Source organism: Neophocaena asiaeorientalis, unplaced genomic scaffold, assembly GCF_003031525.2.
Source record: "Neophocaena asiaeorientalis asiaeorientalis breed wild unplaced genomic scaffold, Neophocaena_asiaeorientalis_V1.1 scaffold226, whole genome shotgun sequence".
Classification (NCBI taxonomy): domain Eukaryota; kingdom Metazoa; phylum Chordata; class Mammalia; order Artiodactyla; family Phocoenidae; genus Neophocaena; species Neophocaena asiaeorientalis.
Genome location: NW_020173037.1, coordinates 12382256 through 12400644, shown reverse-complemented (window position 1 = coordinate 12400644; position 18389 = coordinate 12382256). Strand labels below are relative to the sequence as shown.

Below are 18389 nucleotides of genomic sequence, written 5' to 3'. Positions count from 1 at the left end.
TCTTTTTGAATTATGGTTTTCTCTGGGTATATGCCCAGGAGTGGGACTGCTGAGTCATATGGTAGTTCTATTTTTAGTTTTTTAAGGAACCTCCATACTGTTCTCCATATTGGCTATACCAATTTACATTCCCACCAACAGTGTAGGAGGGGGTTCCCTTTTCTTCACACCCTCTCCACCATTCATTGTAGATTTTTTGAAGACGGCCATTCTGACTGGTGTGAGGTGATACCTCGTAATTTTGATTTGCATTTCTCTAATCATTAGTATGTTGAGCATCTTTTCATGTGCTTTTTAGCCACGTGTATGTCTTCTTTGGAGAAATGTCTATTTAGATCTTCCACCCAGTTTTTGATTGGGTTGTTTTTTGGATACTGAACTGCATGAGCTGTTTGTATATTCTGGAGATGAATCCCTTGTCGGTTGCTTCGTTTGCAAATATTTTCTCCCACTTCTGTGGGTTGTCTTTTTGTTTTTTATGGTTTCCTTTGCTGTGCAAAGGCTTTTAAGTTTCAATCCCATTATGTTTATTTTTGTTTTTATTTTCATTACTCTAGGAGGTGGATCCAAAAAGATCTTGCTGTGATTTATGTCAGAGTGTTCTGCCTATGTTTTCCTCTGAGAGTTTTATTTATTTTTTACATCTTTATTTGAGTATAATTGCTTTACAATGGTGTGTTAGTTTCTGCTTTATAACAAAGTGAATCAGTTATACATATGTTCCCATATCTCTTCCCTCTTGCGTCTCCCTCCCTCCCACCCTCCCTATCCCACCCCTCCAGGCGGTCCACTAAGAGTTTTACAGTGTCCAGTCTTAACATTTAGGTCCTTAATCCATTTTGAGTTTATTTTTGTGTATGGTGTTAGGGAGTGTTCTAATTTCATTCTTCTACATGTAGCTGTCCAGTTTTCCCACCACCACTTATTGAAGAGACTGTCTTTTCTCTATCACATGTTGTTGCCTCCTCTGTCATAGATTAGGTGACCATATGTGCGTGGGTTTATCTCTAGGCTTTCCATCCTGTTTCATTGATCTATATTTCTGTGCCAGTACCATACTGTTCTGATTACTGTAGCTTTGTAGTATAGTCTGAAGTCAGGGAGCCTGATTCCTTTAGGTCTGTGGTCCATTTTGTTTTTTGGTTTTTTTTTGTGGTGCGTGGGCCTCCCACCATCGTGGCCTCTCCTGTTGTGGAGCACAGGCTCCTGACGTGCAGGCTCAGCCACTCCACGGCATGTGGGATCTTCCTGGACTGGGGCACGAACCCGCGTCCCCTGCATCGGCAGGTGGACCCCCAACCACTGCGCCACCAGGGAAGCCCTGTGGTCCATTTTGAGTTGATTTTTTTGAAGGGTGTAACATCTGTGTCTAGATTCACTTTTTTGCATGTAGATATCCAATCTTTTCTCTACTGTACTGCCTTTGTTCTTTTGTCAAAGAACAGTTAACTATACTTGTTTGGGTCTATTTCTAGGGTATTTTTTCTGTTGCACTGATCTATTTGTCTGTTCTTTTGCCAATACCACACTGTCTTGATTACTGTAACTTTCTATAAAGTCAGTTCTCTGACTGTTCTTCCTTCTTCAGTATTCTGTTGGATATTCTGGGTATTTTGCCTCTCCATATAAACTTTAGAATCAGTTCGTTGATATACACAATATAACTTGCTGGGATTTTTATTGGGATTGCACTGAATCTATAGACCAAGTTGGGAAGAACTGACATCTTGACAATACTGAGTCTCCCAATCCATGAACATGGAATATTTCCCCATTTATTATTTTATTTCTTTGATGAGAGTTCTGTAGTTGTCCTTATATAGATCTTGTACATGTTTTGTAAGATTTTCATCTAAATATTTCTTTTGGGGGGGTGCTAATGTAAATGATATTGCATTTAAATTTTAAATTCTACTTGTTCATTGCTGGTATATAGGAAAATGATTGACTTGTGTATTAACCTGGTATTCTGCAAGCTTGCTATAACTGCTTATTAATATGGGGGGGGTTTCTGGTGGGGGGGATTGATTCTTTCACATTTCCTACAATCAATCTGTGCACAAAGGCAGTATTATTTATCCTTTCCCAATCTGTGTACCTTTTATTTCCTTTTCTTGCCTTACTGAATTAGCTAGGACTTCCATAATGACGTTGAGGAGTGGTAAGAGGGGACATCTTCATCTTGTTTCTTATCTGAGCAGAAAAGTTGCTGTCTCATCACTAAATGCTAGCTGTAGGTTTTTTGTTGATGTTCTCTAGGGAGTTGAGGAAGTCCCCCTCTAAGTTTGCTGACAATTATCATGAATAAGGTGTTGGATTTCGTTTAATCCTTCTGCATCTATTGATAATGATGATAATGAAGATTTTTTTCTTTAGCCTGTTAAAGCAATGAATTATATTTGAATGAATTATACTGAATGTAACCCAGTTTTGCATAACTGGTATAAATCCTACTTAGTCGTGGTGTATAATTCTCTTTATACATTGTTGGATTCGATTTGCTACTGATCTACAGTTTTCTTTTCTTATGATGTCTTTGTCTGGTTTGGGTATTAGAGTAATGCTGGCCACAGAGAATGAGTTAGGAGTATTCCATCTATTTCTATCTTCTAGAAGAGGCTGTAGAGAATTGGTATAAGTCTTCAATAAATGTTTGGTAGAATTCACCACTGAACCCATCTGGGCCTGGTGTTTTCTGTTTTGGAAGGTTATTAATTATTGATTCAATTTCTTTTTTTATTGTTATTACAGTCAATTTGGGGTCTTCCTGGCTTTATTGAGATATACTGGACATACTGCGTGAGTTTAAGGAGCACAGTGTGAGGGCTGTGAAATGTTTACACATCCTCCACCTCACGATGACCACTTTGTTGTTGTTACTGTTGTTATGGTAAGAGCATTAAAGTTCTACTCTCTTAACAACTTTCAAGTATAAAATACAGTATTATTAACTATAGTTGCCATGCTGTCCATTATATACCCAGATATCCAACTTATAAATCAAAGTTTGTACTCTTTGACCAACATTTCTCCACTTCCCCCACCTCTCAATTTCTTTAAAAGATGTAGGCCTATTCAAATTGTATTTGGCAGATTGTGACTTCTCAAAAAAAAAAACAAAGAAAGCATTCACACTACCAGCCTTACCCACATTCATCAGAACAGTGGCAACAGTCATGACTAGGGGATGCTTGTGGTGACCGTTAATCAAGACAGACTGCATATCTTTGGTCTAGTATAAGGTCTATGTAATGAAATATTCCGAGCCACTGTCTTGAGTGCCCCAGACTGTCTTCATTATTAGCAGGAACTGGTCACATTTCCCCAATGTCTAATGAGCTATCTTCCCATCCCTATTTCCTACTGATTTCTCTATCTTTACTCACTCTCCACACTATGACTTCCTTGCAAAAGAAAAACTCATTAGAAAAGAAAAAACTGAGAAAGAAATATAGGCTAGTTTGGAACGTTGATCACTTGAAAATGTAAAATAATTGACATGAAATAAAACTAACATGTAGAAGGGAGAAGTCCCTGATGGCCCTAGGATAGCAGGAATGCTTATGTTCAGAGTACACAACTATAAGTGTCTATTACAGTACATGTACCTTCACATATCTTCTCAAGACTAAGTTATGTTCTTATGGCTTGTTGAAATTAAAATATTTATTAAGATAACTGTGGATCACATGCACTTACTTGTAAGCAGTAAGGGAGACCCCTGTACAGTTTGCCTCATTCCCCACAACGGTAGCATTCTGTACAGCAGGAGCAACAGCCTCACACCCAAGACACCGATACTGATAAAATCCTCCAATCTTATTCAAATTTCCCCAGTTTTACTTGTACTCATTTGTGTGTTTGAATTAAGTATCTGATTTTGAAAATTTTTTAAGTATATTTGATGATTATTAGTAAAAAAAAATATTCCTTTTTTTTACCATCTTGCACAACAAAGAGTAAAGTACTGATTTTTTAAGTATGGAGAAAAACACTTAAGTATAAATAATGCTTAATATTTAAAGAAATAGGTTGGTAAAATAAATATACTCACCAATAAAAGCACTATCAGATTCCAGTAATGAATTTTTCAAGAAATCATTAGTGTCATCTCTGGGCTAAAAGAAACATCATATATTAATGACTATTTTTATTAGTCCTGTGTGGAAAAACAGCAAATTTGTACTAAGGCACAAGTCTCCACACTCTCCCCAAAATTAGCAAAAGAGGATAGGGTGAGGTAGAACTGGCTGCTTCCCTCCTCCACCACATTCCAACGCCCAGAAAATACAGGAAAGACCTTTTATTAAGAGTTACATTATTGCTGATAAAAATATAATAGAGTACGAAGCAGTGAACCCACTTTAAAAGTCTTTAAACCATTGTCGAGGTTCATTCATTCTCTCAATAAATCTGTTTAGTGCACTTACTGTTTTCCTCTGTGTTAGGAACTGGAGATACAAAGATGAGTAAGAGTTTCTGTTCTGGAGTGGATCACAGTCCCATGGGGGGAGAGGCATACCCTCAGATAATGAGAGCCCCTTGTGACAGCAGCTGTCACAAAGGCATAGCACAGATAGTGAGGGACATAGGAGTAGGGAAAAAATAATGCTAGGGTTGGGCTTGTAATGAGCTCTCAAATTATAGGTAAGAAATTTACATACAGAGTTTTACAATTATGTCACCTTACATACTGGAAGGAACCTAAAGTCACCCAACACCACCTCCCTGCACTTCCCTTCCAGATTTCTAGGATGTGCTAGAATACTCCAGTGAAGAGCTGTCCATTAATTTCTAAGGAAATGCATTCCACTGAGACATAGCATTGGTTATCGGAAAGTTCTTCTCTTTCACTGAGTTCTTCCATGTACTAAATTCTTTTACATTTAACACCCACTGACTCTACGTCTGCTTTCTAGCATGACAGTAATGGTAATAATAGCATCTAATATTCACCAGCTGTTCTTAGCACTGCATACACACTGCCCAGCTTCTCTTCTGCATCACAGTTCTTCACACACAGGAGAGAGTGATCAAAGCCCACCTCAGCCCTATCTTCTCCCTGACACTCTTCCCCAGTTTCACCTTGCGTTTTCCATATAATCCAGTTCCTAGGAAGGTGAACCCAAAACTTTTTAGCTTTTTTTGTAACAGCCATGTTAAACTGTTGGCTTATGCTCAGTTTCTACTCAGCAAAATATGGTGTTATTAATCCAGGATTTTGATCAAAATCCCAGAAGTTAAATTTCAGTATTTTTCACTGAGAAATATGACTGCCACATACAAAGAAACCTACAGGATATTCAGAAAAGGTGTCCATACATCTCAAGCAATGTGGTACAGGGACAGGGAGGGGCTCCGGAGTCCAGCCTGCATTCAGACATGGGCTTTTCTGCTCACTGGCTGTGTGGCCATGGCTAGCAGTTTCCTCTTATGTAAAATGGGGATAAGCATACCTTGTGAACGTCAGAGCAAATAAATGTCAGGTACCTCCTGCACGTACAGAGTGTTGCTACTGCAACGTTGTTATCACCATTATCACTTCAAAACCAAGCACCAACAGCTACCAACTGGTAACGCTGGGCAACTAACAGCCTAGCTGAGTCTTACTTTTATAATCTGAAAATGGGGATAATACTACCTGTATCATTAGTGTGGGGGAAGATTAAATTTATTTTCAACCTCAGTCTTTCCTCCTCTCTCTCTTACCCATCTACTCACCAGCTCCAACTATTTGTCTAGCAGGCATCTCAAACTTACCATGACTATAACTAAGTTCCTGACCTTCTCCCTCACCCTGAAACCCGTTTTTCCTGCTTCTTCATCTCTGTAAATAGCAACTCCAACCAAAAACCTTGAAGTCCACCTTTGACTCCTCTCATGCCCCACATCCAATATGTCAAAAACCCTATCTCCTTTCAAAGTAAATCCAACCACTTATGACTTCCACTGCTCCCACTCCAGGCCAAAGCACCTTATCTCTTAATTAGATTATAGCAGTAGCCTCTTGTCCCCCTCAGTCTATTCTCAGTGAATGGCAGTCAGTTGTTAAAACATGAAACCAATCATGTCACTCCTCTGCTCAAAACTTTGGAAGCCTCTCATCACATTCACAGCATAAAAGGCAACACCCTAAGCCCCCCTGAGGCTCTGCTGCTCATCACCCGCTCTCTGCCTCATTTGCTCCCACCCACCCCTGCTCCTGGAGGTCCAGGCTCCCCGGGACTCCCGCTCTCCTAGTACACATGAGGCTCACTCCTGCCCGGGGCCTCTGCCTGGGAGGTTCTTCCTCCAGATGTGTCCCCCGAGTATTTCACACGACACCTCCCTGACGTCCTTTCTCAAATGTTACCCACTCACAGTGAGGCCTTCCCTGCCCACTGTCCTTCAGACTGTAAACCCTTCCTTCTAGTCCTCCCAGTGCCCCCTTCCCAGCTATCATTTTCTCCAGAGCCCCACGATTCAACATACTAAGTATTTTATTTGTCTATTGTCTCTCCTTCTTTCTAGAAAGTAAGCCCTCAGAGGACAAAGATTTTTGTTCCTTTTGTTCACTCCTGTGCCCACAAACACCTAGAATATTAGCTGGTCCACAGTAAGTATTTAACAAATATTTGTTGAATGAAAACTGGCTCATCCCCTTCCTTTTGTTCAGTCTTTGCTTGATAGTCACTTCCTCAGGATAAGAGTTATGCCCTTATCTTGCTTATCTTCTTGATAGGTCTCACCACTACAGGTACTATAGACTCTTACTTCCACTACTGCTGCTAACTGACCTCACTCATTATGGGACAGGCCCTATAAGGGCTTTTAATATATTATCTCATTTAATCCTCACAACAGCCTTTGAGCTATTTTTTATTTAGTTAATAAACATTTATATAGAAATTACTACATGCTAGGCCAGTGCCTGCAGATATTAATTGATTTTAATCTTACAGCCACCCTCAGAGATAAACACTATCATCCCACTTTACAGATTAGGAAACTGAGGCAAAGAAAGATTAAATACCTTGCCTGAAGTCACACAGCTAAAAACAGACTAACTTGAACAGCCTAGCCCTAGAGTCTTGTTCTTACTCATTACAATATGCTTCCTCTACTTATTACACTAATATCTCTTTAGCTACCCACTACACTGATGGGACAAGTTTTAAATTCTTTCTTAACTCAATATTCCTGAAGAATTCAAAATTGGAATACTCACTTACCATATCCTAAAAATTTCTATCACCCAAAAACTAGCTTGAAAAATTATAACTTTTCTTACCATTCTGTGGTCTCGTACTTTAGTGCTTGGGACAGCATCCAAGTCAACTGTAGCCAATGAGAGCAAAAACAAATTAAAAGGTTAGAAAATACTTTAAAAACAAAAATAAATTTTAGAATAGCTCTTGTAGGGCTTCCCTGGTGGCGCAGTGGTTGAGAGTCCGCCTGCCAGTGCAGGGGACACAGGTTCGTGCCCCGGTCCGGGAAGATCCCACATGCCGCGGAGCAGCTGGGCCCGTGAGCCATGGTCGCTGAGCCTGTGTGTCCGCAGCCTGTGCTCCGCAACGGGAGAGGCCACAACAGTGGGAGGCCCGCGTACCACAAAAAAAAAAATAGAATTGCTTTTGTAATTAACTCTTTACGAGAGATTACTTTTCAATGATCACATTTCAGAATTTTTTAAGATACTACTTGTTTATTAATAAATATAACCCAGCGTCCAATCCATTCTAGTTGGATAAAATTCTCCCATTCACATGTAATAAATATAAAAAGTAAAATCATTGTGAATTTAAAACTGATGCCTATAGAAAAATAACCATCTCCCCTCATATTTCTACAATCTGTGTAGAAAATTGTTGAGAAGAGTTAAACAACTCCCTCACGTGAAATTGAAGGAAACTGAATTCAACTCCAGGCACCTGGTTCCAGGGCAAAGATTTTGGATCAGGTAACCCTAAAGGCCTCTCTGATATGACCAGGGTTCCTATGTGTTCCTCTCAATAGTGCACTTTATCCTTTTAGCTACTGCCTGTGGGAATAAATAGGCTGCCAATGATAGCCTGTATTCCTTGTTAAAATATTTTATACCCACATTTTTGATTGTTTTATAGTTAAACCATATTCTTATGAATTAAGTCATCACAGTGTTTGGTAGAAGTTGTGGGGTAGTTGCTGTAGGGGACGGATACCCTCAGTCCCAAAATGGACCTATTTCCACATGGGGACTACTTTTGGGCTAATCAGAGCAAGTTGCCAAGATCACACCAGATCAGATCATCAGCTGGGTCTCCTAAGGAAAAATGCCACCAAAAGGGGTGTAAAGGTTGAAGACTGTACTTGCTTCTCTCTTCTCTCCTGATGATATGCCTACTATTTATCACAGACTTTGGGTTACTGTGCTGTCAGAGGGTGATCAGTGAGACCACTGTTAAAAATTCTATGCAAGATGGAGGGAAGACTTTCCCTGTCAGTCTTTACTGAAGGCTTGACCTGTGATCAGGGCCTAAAGTGGTACATCACTTACTCCTGTGATACTCTCATGTAGTCAAAAATAGGTTCTTCAGATTCTGTAGGTCAGACAAGCCTGCTAATAAGGTAGGGTTTTGAATTTTCCTGAAAATAACTGCTAGGACCATCTCCTTCTATTCTTGTTACCTAACTGCTTCATTTTTATGACTCATTTTCCATGGCTGCATTCAATGGCCTGAAGGCAGGCAAAGCTGGTGAGATATGTGTGAAGGTCATGCAGGACACCCGGGTCAATAGGGCCCACTGATGTTCTCTGAGGCCACTAGCTCCACTCCACCTCTAGGTGCCTGCCCACCCCATCCCCAGTTACACACTCCCAAGGGACCCTAGATATCTCCTTTGCAACATTCATCACACTCACACTTTTTAAGCATCTAAATTCTCCAACAGAGTATAAGCCCCTTGAGAGCAGTGGCATATTTCATTCATCACCATATACCCTGGATATAGGTCACTACCCAGGCTCATAGTAGGCATTCAGTATCTGTTGATTGGCTAATTACAAAGAAATATACTCATAGCCCAGTCTGAAGCTTTACAGATTTTATGCTATATCAAAACTCACAGACGACACACACAGTAGAGAAATGTCCCATAGGACACCGATGTGTCTGCCCAGCATTCCTTACCCTGGTGCAGATACCACCTGGCCTAGTCAAGGTACTCAATCCTCCTGGCTATCATGAGTGGCTGGACCCCTCCCGTGCACAAATAACATACCCCAGTCAAGCCAATCACAGCCCTCTCTGCGACTTATTCTTCTCAGGGACTACAGGCCAAAAGGGGCATGTGAGTGTGGAGCTGCCAGTGGAGGGAGCCTGCCTCAGATTGAAATCAATACCAGAGACTGAGAAAGCCAACAAAACAACAACCCAATGAAACGGTGAAACAGCAATGATTATTTCTTACCTTCAGCACCTTCCTGCATTTTTATTCTATTCAGTCTCTTCTGCTGCTCTCTTAGCAAGGCTTGCTGCTGAATCTCTAAGGTATGATAATCTCTTGGAGGATCCGGGTACATAAATTTCAAATCAACTCGTGTTTCTGAATCTGGTACAAAAATAAGTTATATAACCAAGTTAAATCTTGTTTCCAAATGAGATTTTATAAAACTTCACTATAAATAGGAACAGTATAAATAACGAGACATCAATCAGCAAAGTCAAAGGACATCATCATAAAACTAATGAACACAAAATTAACATTCTTTAAATAAATGCCTTTTCACAAACTTATCACCATTATAAGGGAGCCCCCAGAGCAAGCAGCAGCTGACTGCCACATTCTCCATCCTGACCTTCCCACTCCCCCAAGATGCCACCCAGAGCCTGCCACTATGTGCAGGTACATCCAAGCAATTATTCAGATGGCTGTAACTCAGGCAGCCACCAGACACTGAATCACAGCCGATCCCTAAAATACACTGGAAAAATGAAACCATAATGTTATTGGCCAATTAATACTTGTAAATATCATGCCAAAAAAATGAAAAGATAAACGCAGGCTGCCTGGAGCTTTAGGAGGGATGTCATTTCTGCAGGAAATGACAGTCTAAGAATTCACCTATGCCACAAGTTCAAGAATTATCAACTGATCAGAATTAAAATGTTAAACCTTAATTTTTAAATCTTGAGAATAAAAATATAGTTCACACATTTAAAAAGTCTGGACAATATTCCTTTTGATCCACAGTGGAACTAATCAGAACCCTATGCCTCGCCCCCAACCCAAGTACAAAGGCCCCTCCTTGTCTCTTGCCTCTTGTTTATAGAGAAGCTGAAGTCTCCCAGGCCTCCCTGAGTCACAAAGGAGCAGGCTCAAGCGGCTAAGGATCAGGACAACAGAGTCACAGACTCAGTGTCTGATGCACACTGCTGAGTTGTTTCACAGATACTGTACCTGCCACCAGAAGGAAAAAGCGGACTGCATGATGATCAGACTGCAGCCGTGACATCAACTGCTCCACCCTGAGCAGTCGCTTGTTCTGCCCATATATGTAAATGGGCAACTACAACTGCCAGCAAAGAGATGCTACAGACCCATGCCAACAACTTCCACCCTAAGAATACAGCACCCTATGTCAGCATGAAGAAGTTACAAAGACCTTCATGCATGATCCCACAGAAATGGAATGATGTTCTGCCAAGTGGGGATTTGTAAGCAGCTTTTGGCAGGAAAGAGCTCTCTGCAGGAGGCCCCTTTGTCTATCACTAACCTTAAACCAGGCACCCCCATGCTCTCCTCATCTCCAGCCCTAGCACACCTTTCAAATCTTTTGATCACACAATACCTTGCCTAATGTGTTGGTTCTTTCTGTAGATCAAAGAAGTAGAAATGAAGAATAAGTAACTAACAGATGACCAGATCTCTTCCCTAGTTCCCCTTCAGTAATCTCACAGACTGTGTGAATAGTAACTAAAGAATTATCATGAGTAGTCAACAGGCCTGCACACAGTGGGGGGTGGGGGGGGGGTGGCGATGACTCTGACCCCCATCCCAATGATTAACTGAGATGACTTCCCTCTTTCCCTTTAAAAACTTTCATGGCCCAGCAGAATCTTCAGAGACGGTTTTTGGGGGACACTGAGTCCAGCATCTCGCCAGATTGTCAGCATTCTGATTAAAAACAACTTTCCTTTCCACCAACTTTTGCGAGTACTGATTTTTTTAAGCGACAAGCAGCCGGACCTGATTTGGTAACAATAGTGGGAAATGAGAAGCATGCTGAATATCTAAGAATTAGAAAATGATTAAGAGCAAGGTTAACAGAAGAGACTCTGGACACATGAACTTGGATTGGAGCCTGATTTCCCCACTTCCAGACTCATTTTCCTCTCTGTAAAAACAAGAGACATCAACAACTAAGTCATATGATCAATGAGGACTAGATGTGGTAACAGGGAAATGAATGGCTCAATTTTACGGTTTAAACCTTTTTGTTCTCAAGACCTCTTTACCCTCTTAAAAGTTAAGGACCCCAAAGAGCTTTTATTTACTGCCCCCCATCATATTAGAAATTAAACCTAAGAAATTTTTAAAACATTAATACAAAAACATATTCTATTAGCTTCAGAGCAATGAAGTCATCGTGTGCCATATATGCTCTGGGAAACCTGTACACACAGGAGAGAATAAAAATGAAAAGGACAAATAATGTCTTAGTTTATAATAAAAATAGTTTTGTAAAGCAATTATACTCCAGTAGAAATGTTAAAAAAAAAATAGTTTTGACCTCAAGAAGGCCCCTGAGACCTACTGGCTTAATATAATACCTGGCATATAATAAGTAATCAATAAATGATAGAATAAAAACATAACTATGGTATATGTAATTGATGACACATGTATATCTAAGTGAAAAAAACCAAAGAAAATTAAATAACAATTACATCTAGTTTTTATTTTACTTTTTTTGTTTTAATTAAGCTCAGAAAGACTAGTAAATATACAAAATATTAATTGTGTTTATATTTAGGTGATTTGAGTAAAGTGATTTTTCCCTCTATCCTTCTAAATTTTCAAAACTTTCTAAAGTAGATATTACTTTTAAAAATAAGCAGAAGAAAAGTGTAAACTCCGATTCATGTGGTATAGGTCATAAAACCACCATCCAACAACTTGCCTCCTCTATCCCAACAGCCGCTCTATGAGTGCACCTGAAGAAAAATCACAGGTAACACACATTTTGGTTCCTCTCAGTCTCCCAAGCCTCTGTTACCTTGGCAATCCTACTTCCCTAGTAAGCTTTCTCTCCTCCTCCTAAGTGGCTGCATCAAATCTTCTCTACTCCCTTCCTTCAAAAGTCCTGCATTTCCTCCTTTCTACTCAGGGACCCTGCTCTCTTCAACGACGTTCCCTCCCTCCCCTATATTGTAAGCCTCTGCCTCCTGTAACAGCTTTCACATCAGCTTCCTAACAAGCTCCTCCAGCTCCAGACCCAGTGTTCCTCCCCTTCCCAGCCACCCTTCTTCCAAGGGTTCTTCTGCTCATTGCCTCTAACACTTTGCTTCCTATTTATTCAGTCCTCATTTCCAAAGCTAACTGGCTTCTGATCCCATAATTCCACCAAAAAAGATCTAGTTGAGGTCACCAATGACCTCTGATCCAACTGACACCCTCCAATATTCATTCTACATAGTCCCTCCTCCCCAATACACTCCCTTCCCTCAGCTTTCAGGACACCACATTCTCCTGCTTAACCTCCGGTCACTGACTCTGCCTTCTCCACCTCTTTACTAAGCTCATCTGGCTGTCCATCCTCCACTCAAAGTCAGGTGCCACTCTTCACACTATTTTACTGATCTAATCCACTCCTGAGGCTTTAAGAGCTGTATGCGCTCCAAAGGAAAGTAGCCAAACTAAAGGTCCATCCACCAGACTGGTAAATTGAAGAACTAGAGTATACAGAAGTTTCATTCAGCATCACTTAAAATATATACCATAAATGAAACTTTACTTTAGAAAAAGGATACAAACGTCTTTAAAGATACTTAAATATGGGTAGGACACTCTTGCTGTATCATTACAATAGCAGCATTCTACTCACCTCTATCTTTCAGCTCATTAAAGTCATGAATATTCTGAAAAGTAGTAGTGTCTAGGCCCTTAGGTGACTGTCTTCTGACTGGAGCCTGTAACCGATGTCTGGCCATGTCAAATACATCCATGGGATTCCTTTCTCTTTTCCTATAGAAAATGACAAATTATGATAAAAGTGTCTTCTGGGAAAAAAATCTGAGTTGACATTTAACGCCCTGTACAAGAAATTTGGCATCTTTCACCACAATATATTATAAAAATTTATTCTAGTAGCTGTTATTTCAATTCCTCATATTAAAAAAAACAGGGGGGCTTCCCTGGTGGTGCAGTGGTTGAGAATCTGCCTGCCAATGCAGGGAACACGGGTTCGGGCCCTGGTCTGGGAGGATCCCACATGCCGCGGAGCAACTAGGCCCGTGAGCCACAACTACTGAGCCTGCGCGTCTGGAGCTTGTGCTCCGCAGAAGAGAGGCCACGACAGTGAGAGACCCGCGCACCGCGATGAAGAGTGGCCCCCACTTGCCACAACTAGAGAAAACCCTCACACAGAAACGAAGACCCGGGCTTCCCTGGTGGCGCAGTGGTTGAGCATCCGCCTGCCGATGCAGGGGACACGGGCTCGTGCCCCGGTCCGGGAGGATCCCATGTGCCGCGGAGCGGCTGGGCCTGCGCGTCCGGAGCCTGTGCTCCGCAGCGGGAGAGGCCACAACAGTGAGAGGACCGCGTACCGCAAAAAATAAATTAAAAAAAAAAAAGAAACGAAGACCCAACAAGCCAAAAATAAATAAATAATTAATTTTTTTAAAAAAACGGTATTTATAAGGTCATTATAATCTTTCAAAATGCTCAGAAGCAAAGTATCTTATTGGAAGAACAGAATGAGTTAGCTTTACCTTAAAATGTTCGTGTGGTAGAAAGATTAGTCTTTGGTCAAAGAAACCAAGATTCAAAGACCAGCTTTGCAACTTACTAGAAGTTTGTACCATCTGTAAGATGCAGATAATGTCTACCCTTTTAGTCTTATGAGCATGAGATTAAATGAAATTATATATTGTAAAGTACCCTGCACAGTACTTGACATGTACTAGGTCTCAATAAATGTTACCTTCCCCTCAGCCTAAAACAGATATTATACAGAGAAATACAGCATAAATATGCTGCCCAAAGTAATAGGTATTATCCACAGTCCCCCAACTAATTTTACAGTGGGCTTTCCGGGAACTTGATATACCTAATTAGTTAATTAATACTCTATTTCTGGAAGAATATTTCTTCCTTTGTTAACCTAGGAAGTTAGCAAAATAGGCAGGTAGCTTAGTAAGGGAGTTTTCTGCTAGGACTTTGGGGGAGTGATAATAGAATACAGGGATGGGGGATGGTATCTCCAGCCCTGAAAATAAAGTATTTGCTGCTGTTTCCCTCAGCCCTAGGTGGGTCCCATCTATTTTTTAAAATGTAGCTCTAAGCTAGAAGTTTGCCAGACTCCTGCCTTCATGTCTTTATTCACTAAATCTTCCCTAAGCACCTAGATGGGAAGAGTTGGGATCCCCACAGGCAATGCCCCCTGCTATCCTGGGGTTTCCTTTTATGGGGAAGGTTTCACCAAAGCCACAAAATCACCTTGCCAAGGCTGACATAGACCTCTAATAGTGAACCACCTAGGGGGATAGGAACTGCAACAGAGATTCATTAAAATGCAAAACAAATAGTAAAAAGGCTTTTGGAGGCCATTAAATTGGACTCCTGTATACCATTAATGCTAATAGTTAAGTAGGCTGTTCAGTTAGGAATTAGGTTATTAGCTCTTCTTTGCATGTGAGCTGGGGGTGCCTAGCACTATTAGGAATTCAATAATATGGTGAATTAATTAATGAATAAGAGATTCTTTTTGTGAAACTATTTGTAAAACTGGAATAAAGAGCCAACACTGAGATGTCTCTGATCACAATACATATCGAACACTACCCCGAAGTTAAATGTATTTAACCAATTCTTGCTAAATGATGGTAATTCTAACATATATTATCTGACTTAAGTTAGCACACAGAATTTACAAAGTGCTTTCAAATACATACATTTATTTATTCTTCACTAGAATGTCATGGGGTGGAAATTATTGTGTAAGATTTGCAAGTGAGAAAACTGAAAAGCTGCCTGGCTTCTCTTTCTTACACTGGTTTGCCAAAAGAGAGCACAGTCTTCAGTTTATGAATGAAAATAAAGAAAATAAAAAGTCAATGATCCATTAGATTTAATGGAATATGCATGTCTGGAATATGGAAAGCTGCAAAAGTTAAGGCATTTATAACATCTTGAAAGTAAATACAGAAAAACTATACTGACCTCTCCATTACTAAGAAGTAGTTGACCTACTATGGAAGAATTCTTTGTTGAAAATTACCACCTTGGGTTAACATTCCATTACCTAGCCAGTCTGTATCTTGAAATTTCCTCACCTTGTTTACTTAGCCAGAAGATGCCTAGAGAATGCCAACAAAAATCTAAGCAAAGCATAATTAGGCAGGTTAACATGCTACATTAAAATCCTACCACATCCTGGATTACAGTCAGAAATATCAGTATGAATTTAACGTGTACACAAATTGACAGACACAGGAACAATTACAGATAATGTTTATGACTTAGTATATATACATATACTATCTAGCTCTGCCCACCGAGAGCTTGGTTTCTAAATACCATTCTCCAAGAGGAACCAGGACTCCTTGGAGAAATGGCTGATTCCAGGGCAGGGGACAGGGAATATACAAGATGAGCCTGGAGCATCTTGCAGTAACAGAAAGTAAAAAAGTGCTCAAGAAACAAAAGAATGGGACATATCAAAGAGATACAGGAGCCAACATGAAAGAGCTCCCAATGGCCTAAGTTGCAACAACTTGAGCAACAACATAAATAACATAATACTATAATGTTATAAATAACATTATAACCCAAAGTACAAAATAAATATACACGAAACAACAGTGATATAAATAAGTGGCTGAATAAATTACACAGGAACAATTACAGATAATGTTTATGACTTAGTATATATACATATACTATCTAGCTCTGCCCACCGAGAGCTTGGTTTCTAAATACCATTCTCCAAGAGGAACCAGGACTCCTTGGAGAAATGGCTGATTCCAGGGCAGGGGACAGGGAATATACAAGATGAGCCTGGAGCATCTTGCAGTAACAGAAAGTAAAAAAGTGCTCAAGAAACAAAAGAATGGGACATATCAAAGAGATACAGGAGCCAACATGAAAGAGCTCCCAATGGCCTAAGTTGCAACAACTTGAGCAACAACATAAATAACATAATACTATAATGTTATAATGTTATAAATAACATAACCCAAAGTACAAAATAAATATACATGAAACAACAGTGATATAAATAAGTGGCTGAATAAATAAAGAGAGGAGAAGGGACAAATCTTTCTTACAGAAGAATTCTAAATAATATATGTAGATAACCCCTCTCCAGGAGATGGAGCTTATTCCCACCACCTCTCAATTCTTGCCAGTGTGGTAAACTTAGTGATTCCAGCGCTATCATATGGATGTCACATACCTGCCAATATGATGTGATGAGAAGGCTACCCTGTGCTATTCTTTCCAAAACCCCTTAACCCCAGCCTCATCATGAGAAAACAGCAGACAAATGTAGACTGAGGGACATTCTATAGGATAGTTGGCCAATACACCTCTAGACTGTCACAATCATGAAAAACAAGAAAGACTGAAAAACTGTCCCGGAATAGAGGAGACTAGGAGATGCGACAACTAAATGCAGTGTGGTACCCTGTACTGACTAAATCCTGGAACAGAAAAAGGACACTGATGGAAAAACTGGAGAAATCCATAAAGTCTGGAATTTAGTTTGTAGTAATGTTCCAATGTCAGCTTCTTAGTTGTGACAGACATATTCTGGGAATATAAGATGTTAACAACAGGGAGCACTAGGTGAGGTGTATGGAAACTCTCTATACTATGTCTGCAACTTTTCCATAACCTAAAATTATGCCAAAATAAATGATTTTTTTAGCTAAACACTCTTTAAAGAAAAAGTAGTAGTTACCCACTGCATTGATTTTACAACCTACTAAAAAACTGCAAACTGCAGTTTGAAGAATATTTCTTTAGAGAATTTACGAGTCCTTTTGGCAAAAATGATCAGAAATGTTTGGTAGTCTATTAAGTTATTTTGCTGGAAAATAAGTATTTCAGAAAACAACACACTGCTGATGGAATGGTTATTCCATCTCTGAAGTTTTCCATTCCTATTATCATTTTCCTCTCAAGGACCAAGTTTCTATGCCTGACTTTTTCGAAGACTGAGAAAGGGAAAGTAAGGAGATTGTTTTTGTAATTGTCTAGTCTATGTCTTCTTCTAGTCTTGTTTCAACCATCTCTTTCCTATCTTGGGCTTCCTTATCACTTAGATTAGCTTACAAAGGAACTTCTGCATCCGTCTGCCTTCTGTACATGAGTCCCAATTTAGTCAATTATCTTTCACTCAGTGATTTCTCTGTAGTGAGGCAAACTATCTTAAAGATAGAGCTTGAAGAATGGCCTGTTCCCAATACTGATTTTTCACTAATCCTATTAAAGATGCCATGGTTAGGGATAACACTTTTGGTTTGCCTTCAAGAAAGTGCTACTCCTTTCTTCTTTTTTTTCTTTCTTCCTCCCATCAACACCACCACCGTCATCACCATTGCCATAAATATACTACTGGCAGTATGGAAGGACAATTAAAATTCTCTGCTTAAATATTTTATATTAGGTTAAATCAATATTCATTAAATACCCCATATTTTCACAGTGAATAGATTTTACAATTGTGAAGAAATGTTTTATGTAGGCAATATTATCTACATAAAATTGAAGAATGTGAATTAAATAGCACATTAGCTAATTAAAGAAAGAGCCGTTCTGCCAAAAAAGAAAAGAAAGAAAACCTACCACATACTGCAAACACACTAAAAAAATCATACACTATTTTGAATTAGTTATACTGAGTCCCTCCACTAGAATGTAATTATTTAGCTAGACTTCTTTTGGGGGGAGGGAAAGGCTATTTCAGTCATTATAATTTCACCAATAATCCGTTAAAAACTTTTTTCAAGCATGCAAAATTCTAACAGATGTGGCTTTATGATAAAGATAATTAATCCTGTTCCAAAACTGTAGAATTATTGGATATGTTCCGATTCCTTATCCTGACAGAAAAGAACACAAGAACAAACAAAAAATGCAATTCTAGGGCTTCCCTGATGGCGCAGTGGCTGAGAGTCCGCCTGCCGATGCAGGGGAAATGGGTT

At 39.7% G+C, this 18389-nt stretch overlaps 1 protein-coding gene and 1 long non-coding RNA gene across 6 annotated transcripts in view; one reads left to right on the top strand and one right to left on the bottom strand.

Moving 5' to 3' along the window:
• Window positions 1-18389, bottom strand: part of CSPP1 (centrosome and spindle pole associated protein 1) — a 116806-nt gene that overhangs the window by 8171 nt on the left and 90246 nt on the right. For all 4 annotated transcript variants that reach the window (XM_024742582.1, XM_024742584.1, XM_024742585.1 and 1 more), the window contains 4 exons: window positions 13067-13206; window positions 9430-9570; window positions 7271-7317; window positions 4055-4118 (listed from right to left, as the gene is read on the bottom strand). In XM_024742582.1, coding sequence (XP_024598350.1) covers window positions 4055-4118; window positions 7271-7317; window positions 9430-9570; window positions 13067-13206 — 392 coding nt within the window. The remainder of the gene's footprint in view (window positions 1-4054; window positions 4119-7270; window positions 7318-9429; window positions 9571-13066; window positions 13207-18389) is intronic.
• On the top strand, window positions 2400-9422 carry LOC112398170 (uncharacterized). 2 transcript variants are annotated; one of them, XR_003002942.1, is made up of 4 exons: window positions 2400-2890; window positions 6511-6595; window positions 7841-7939; window positions 9287-9422. It is a non-coding gene; the product is annotated as an uncharacterized LOC112398170 (long non-coding RNA). The 2 variants fall into 2 exon arrangements; XR_003002941.1 differs by having other exon boundaries at window positions 7841-9422.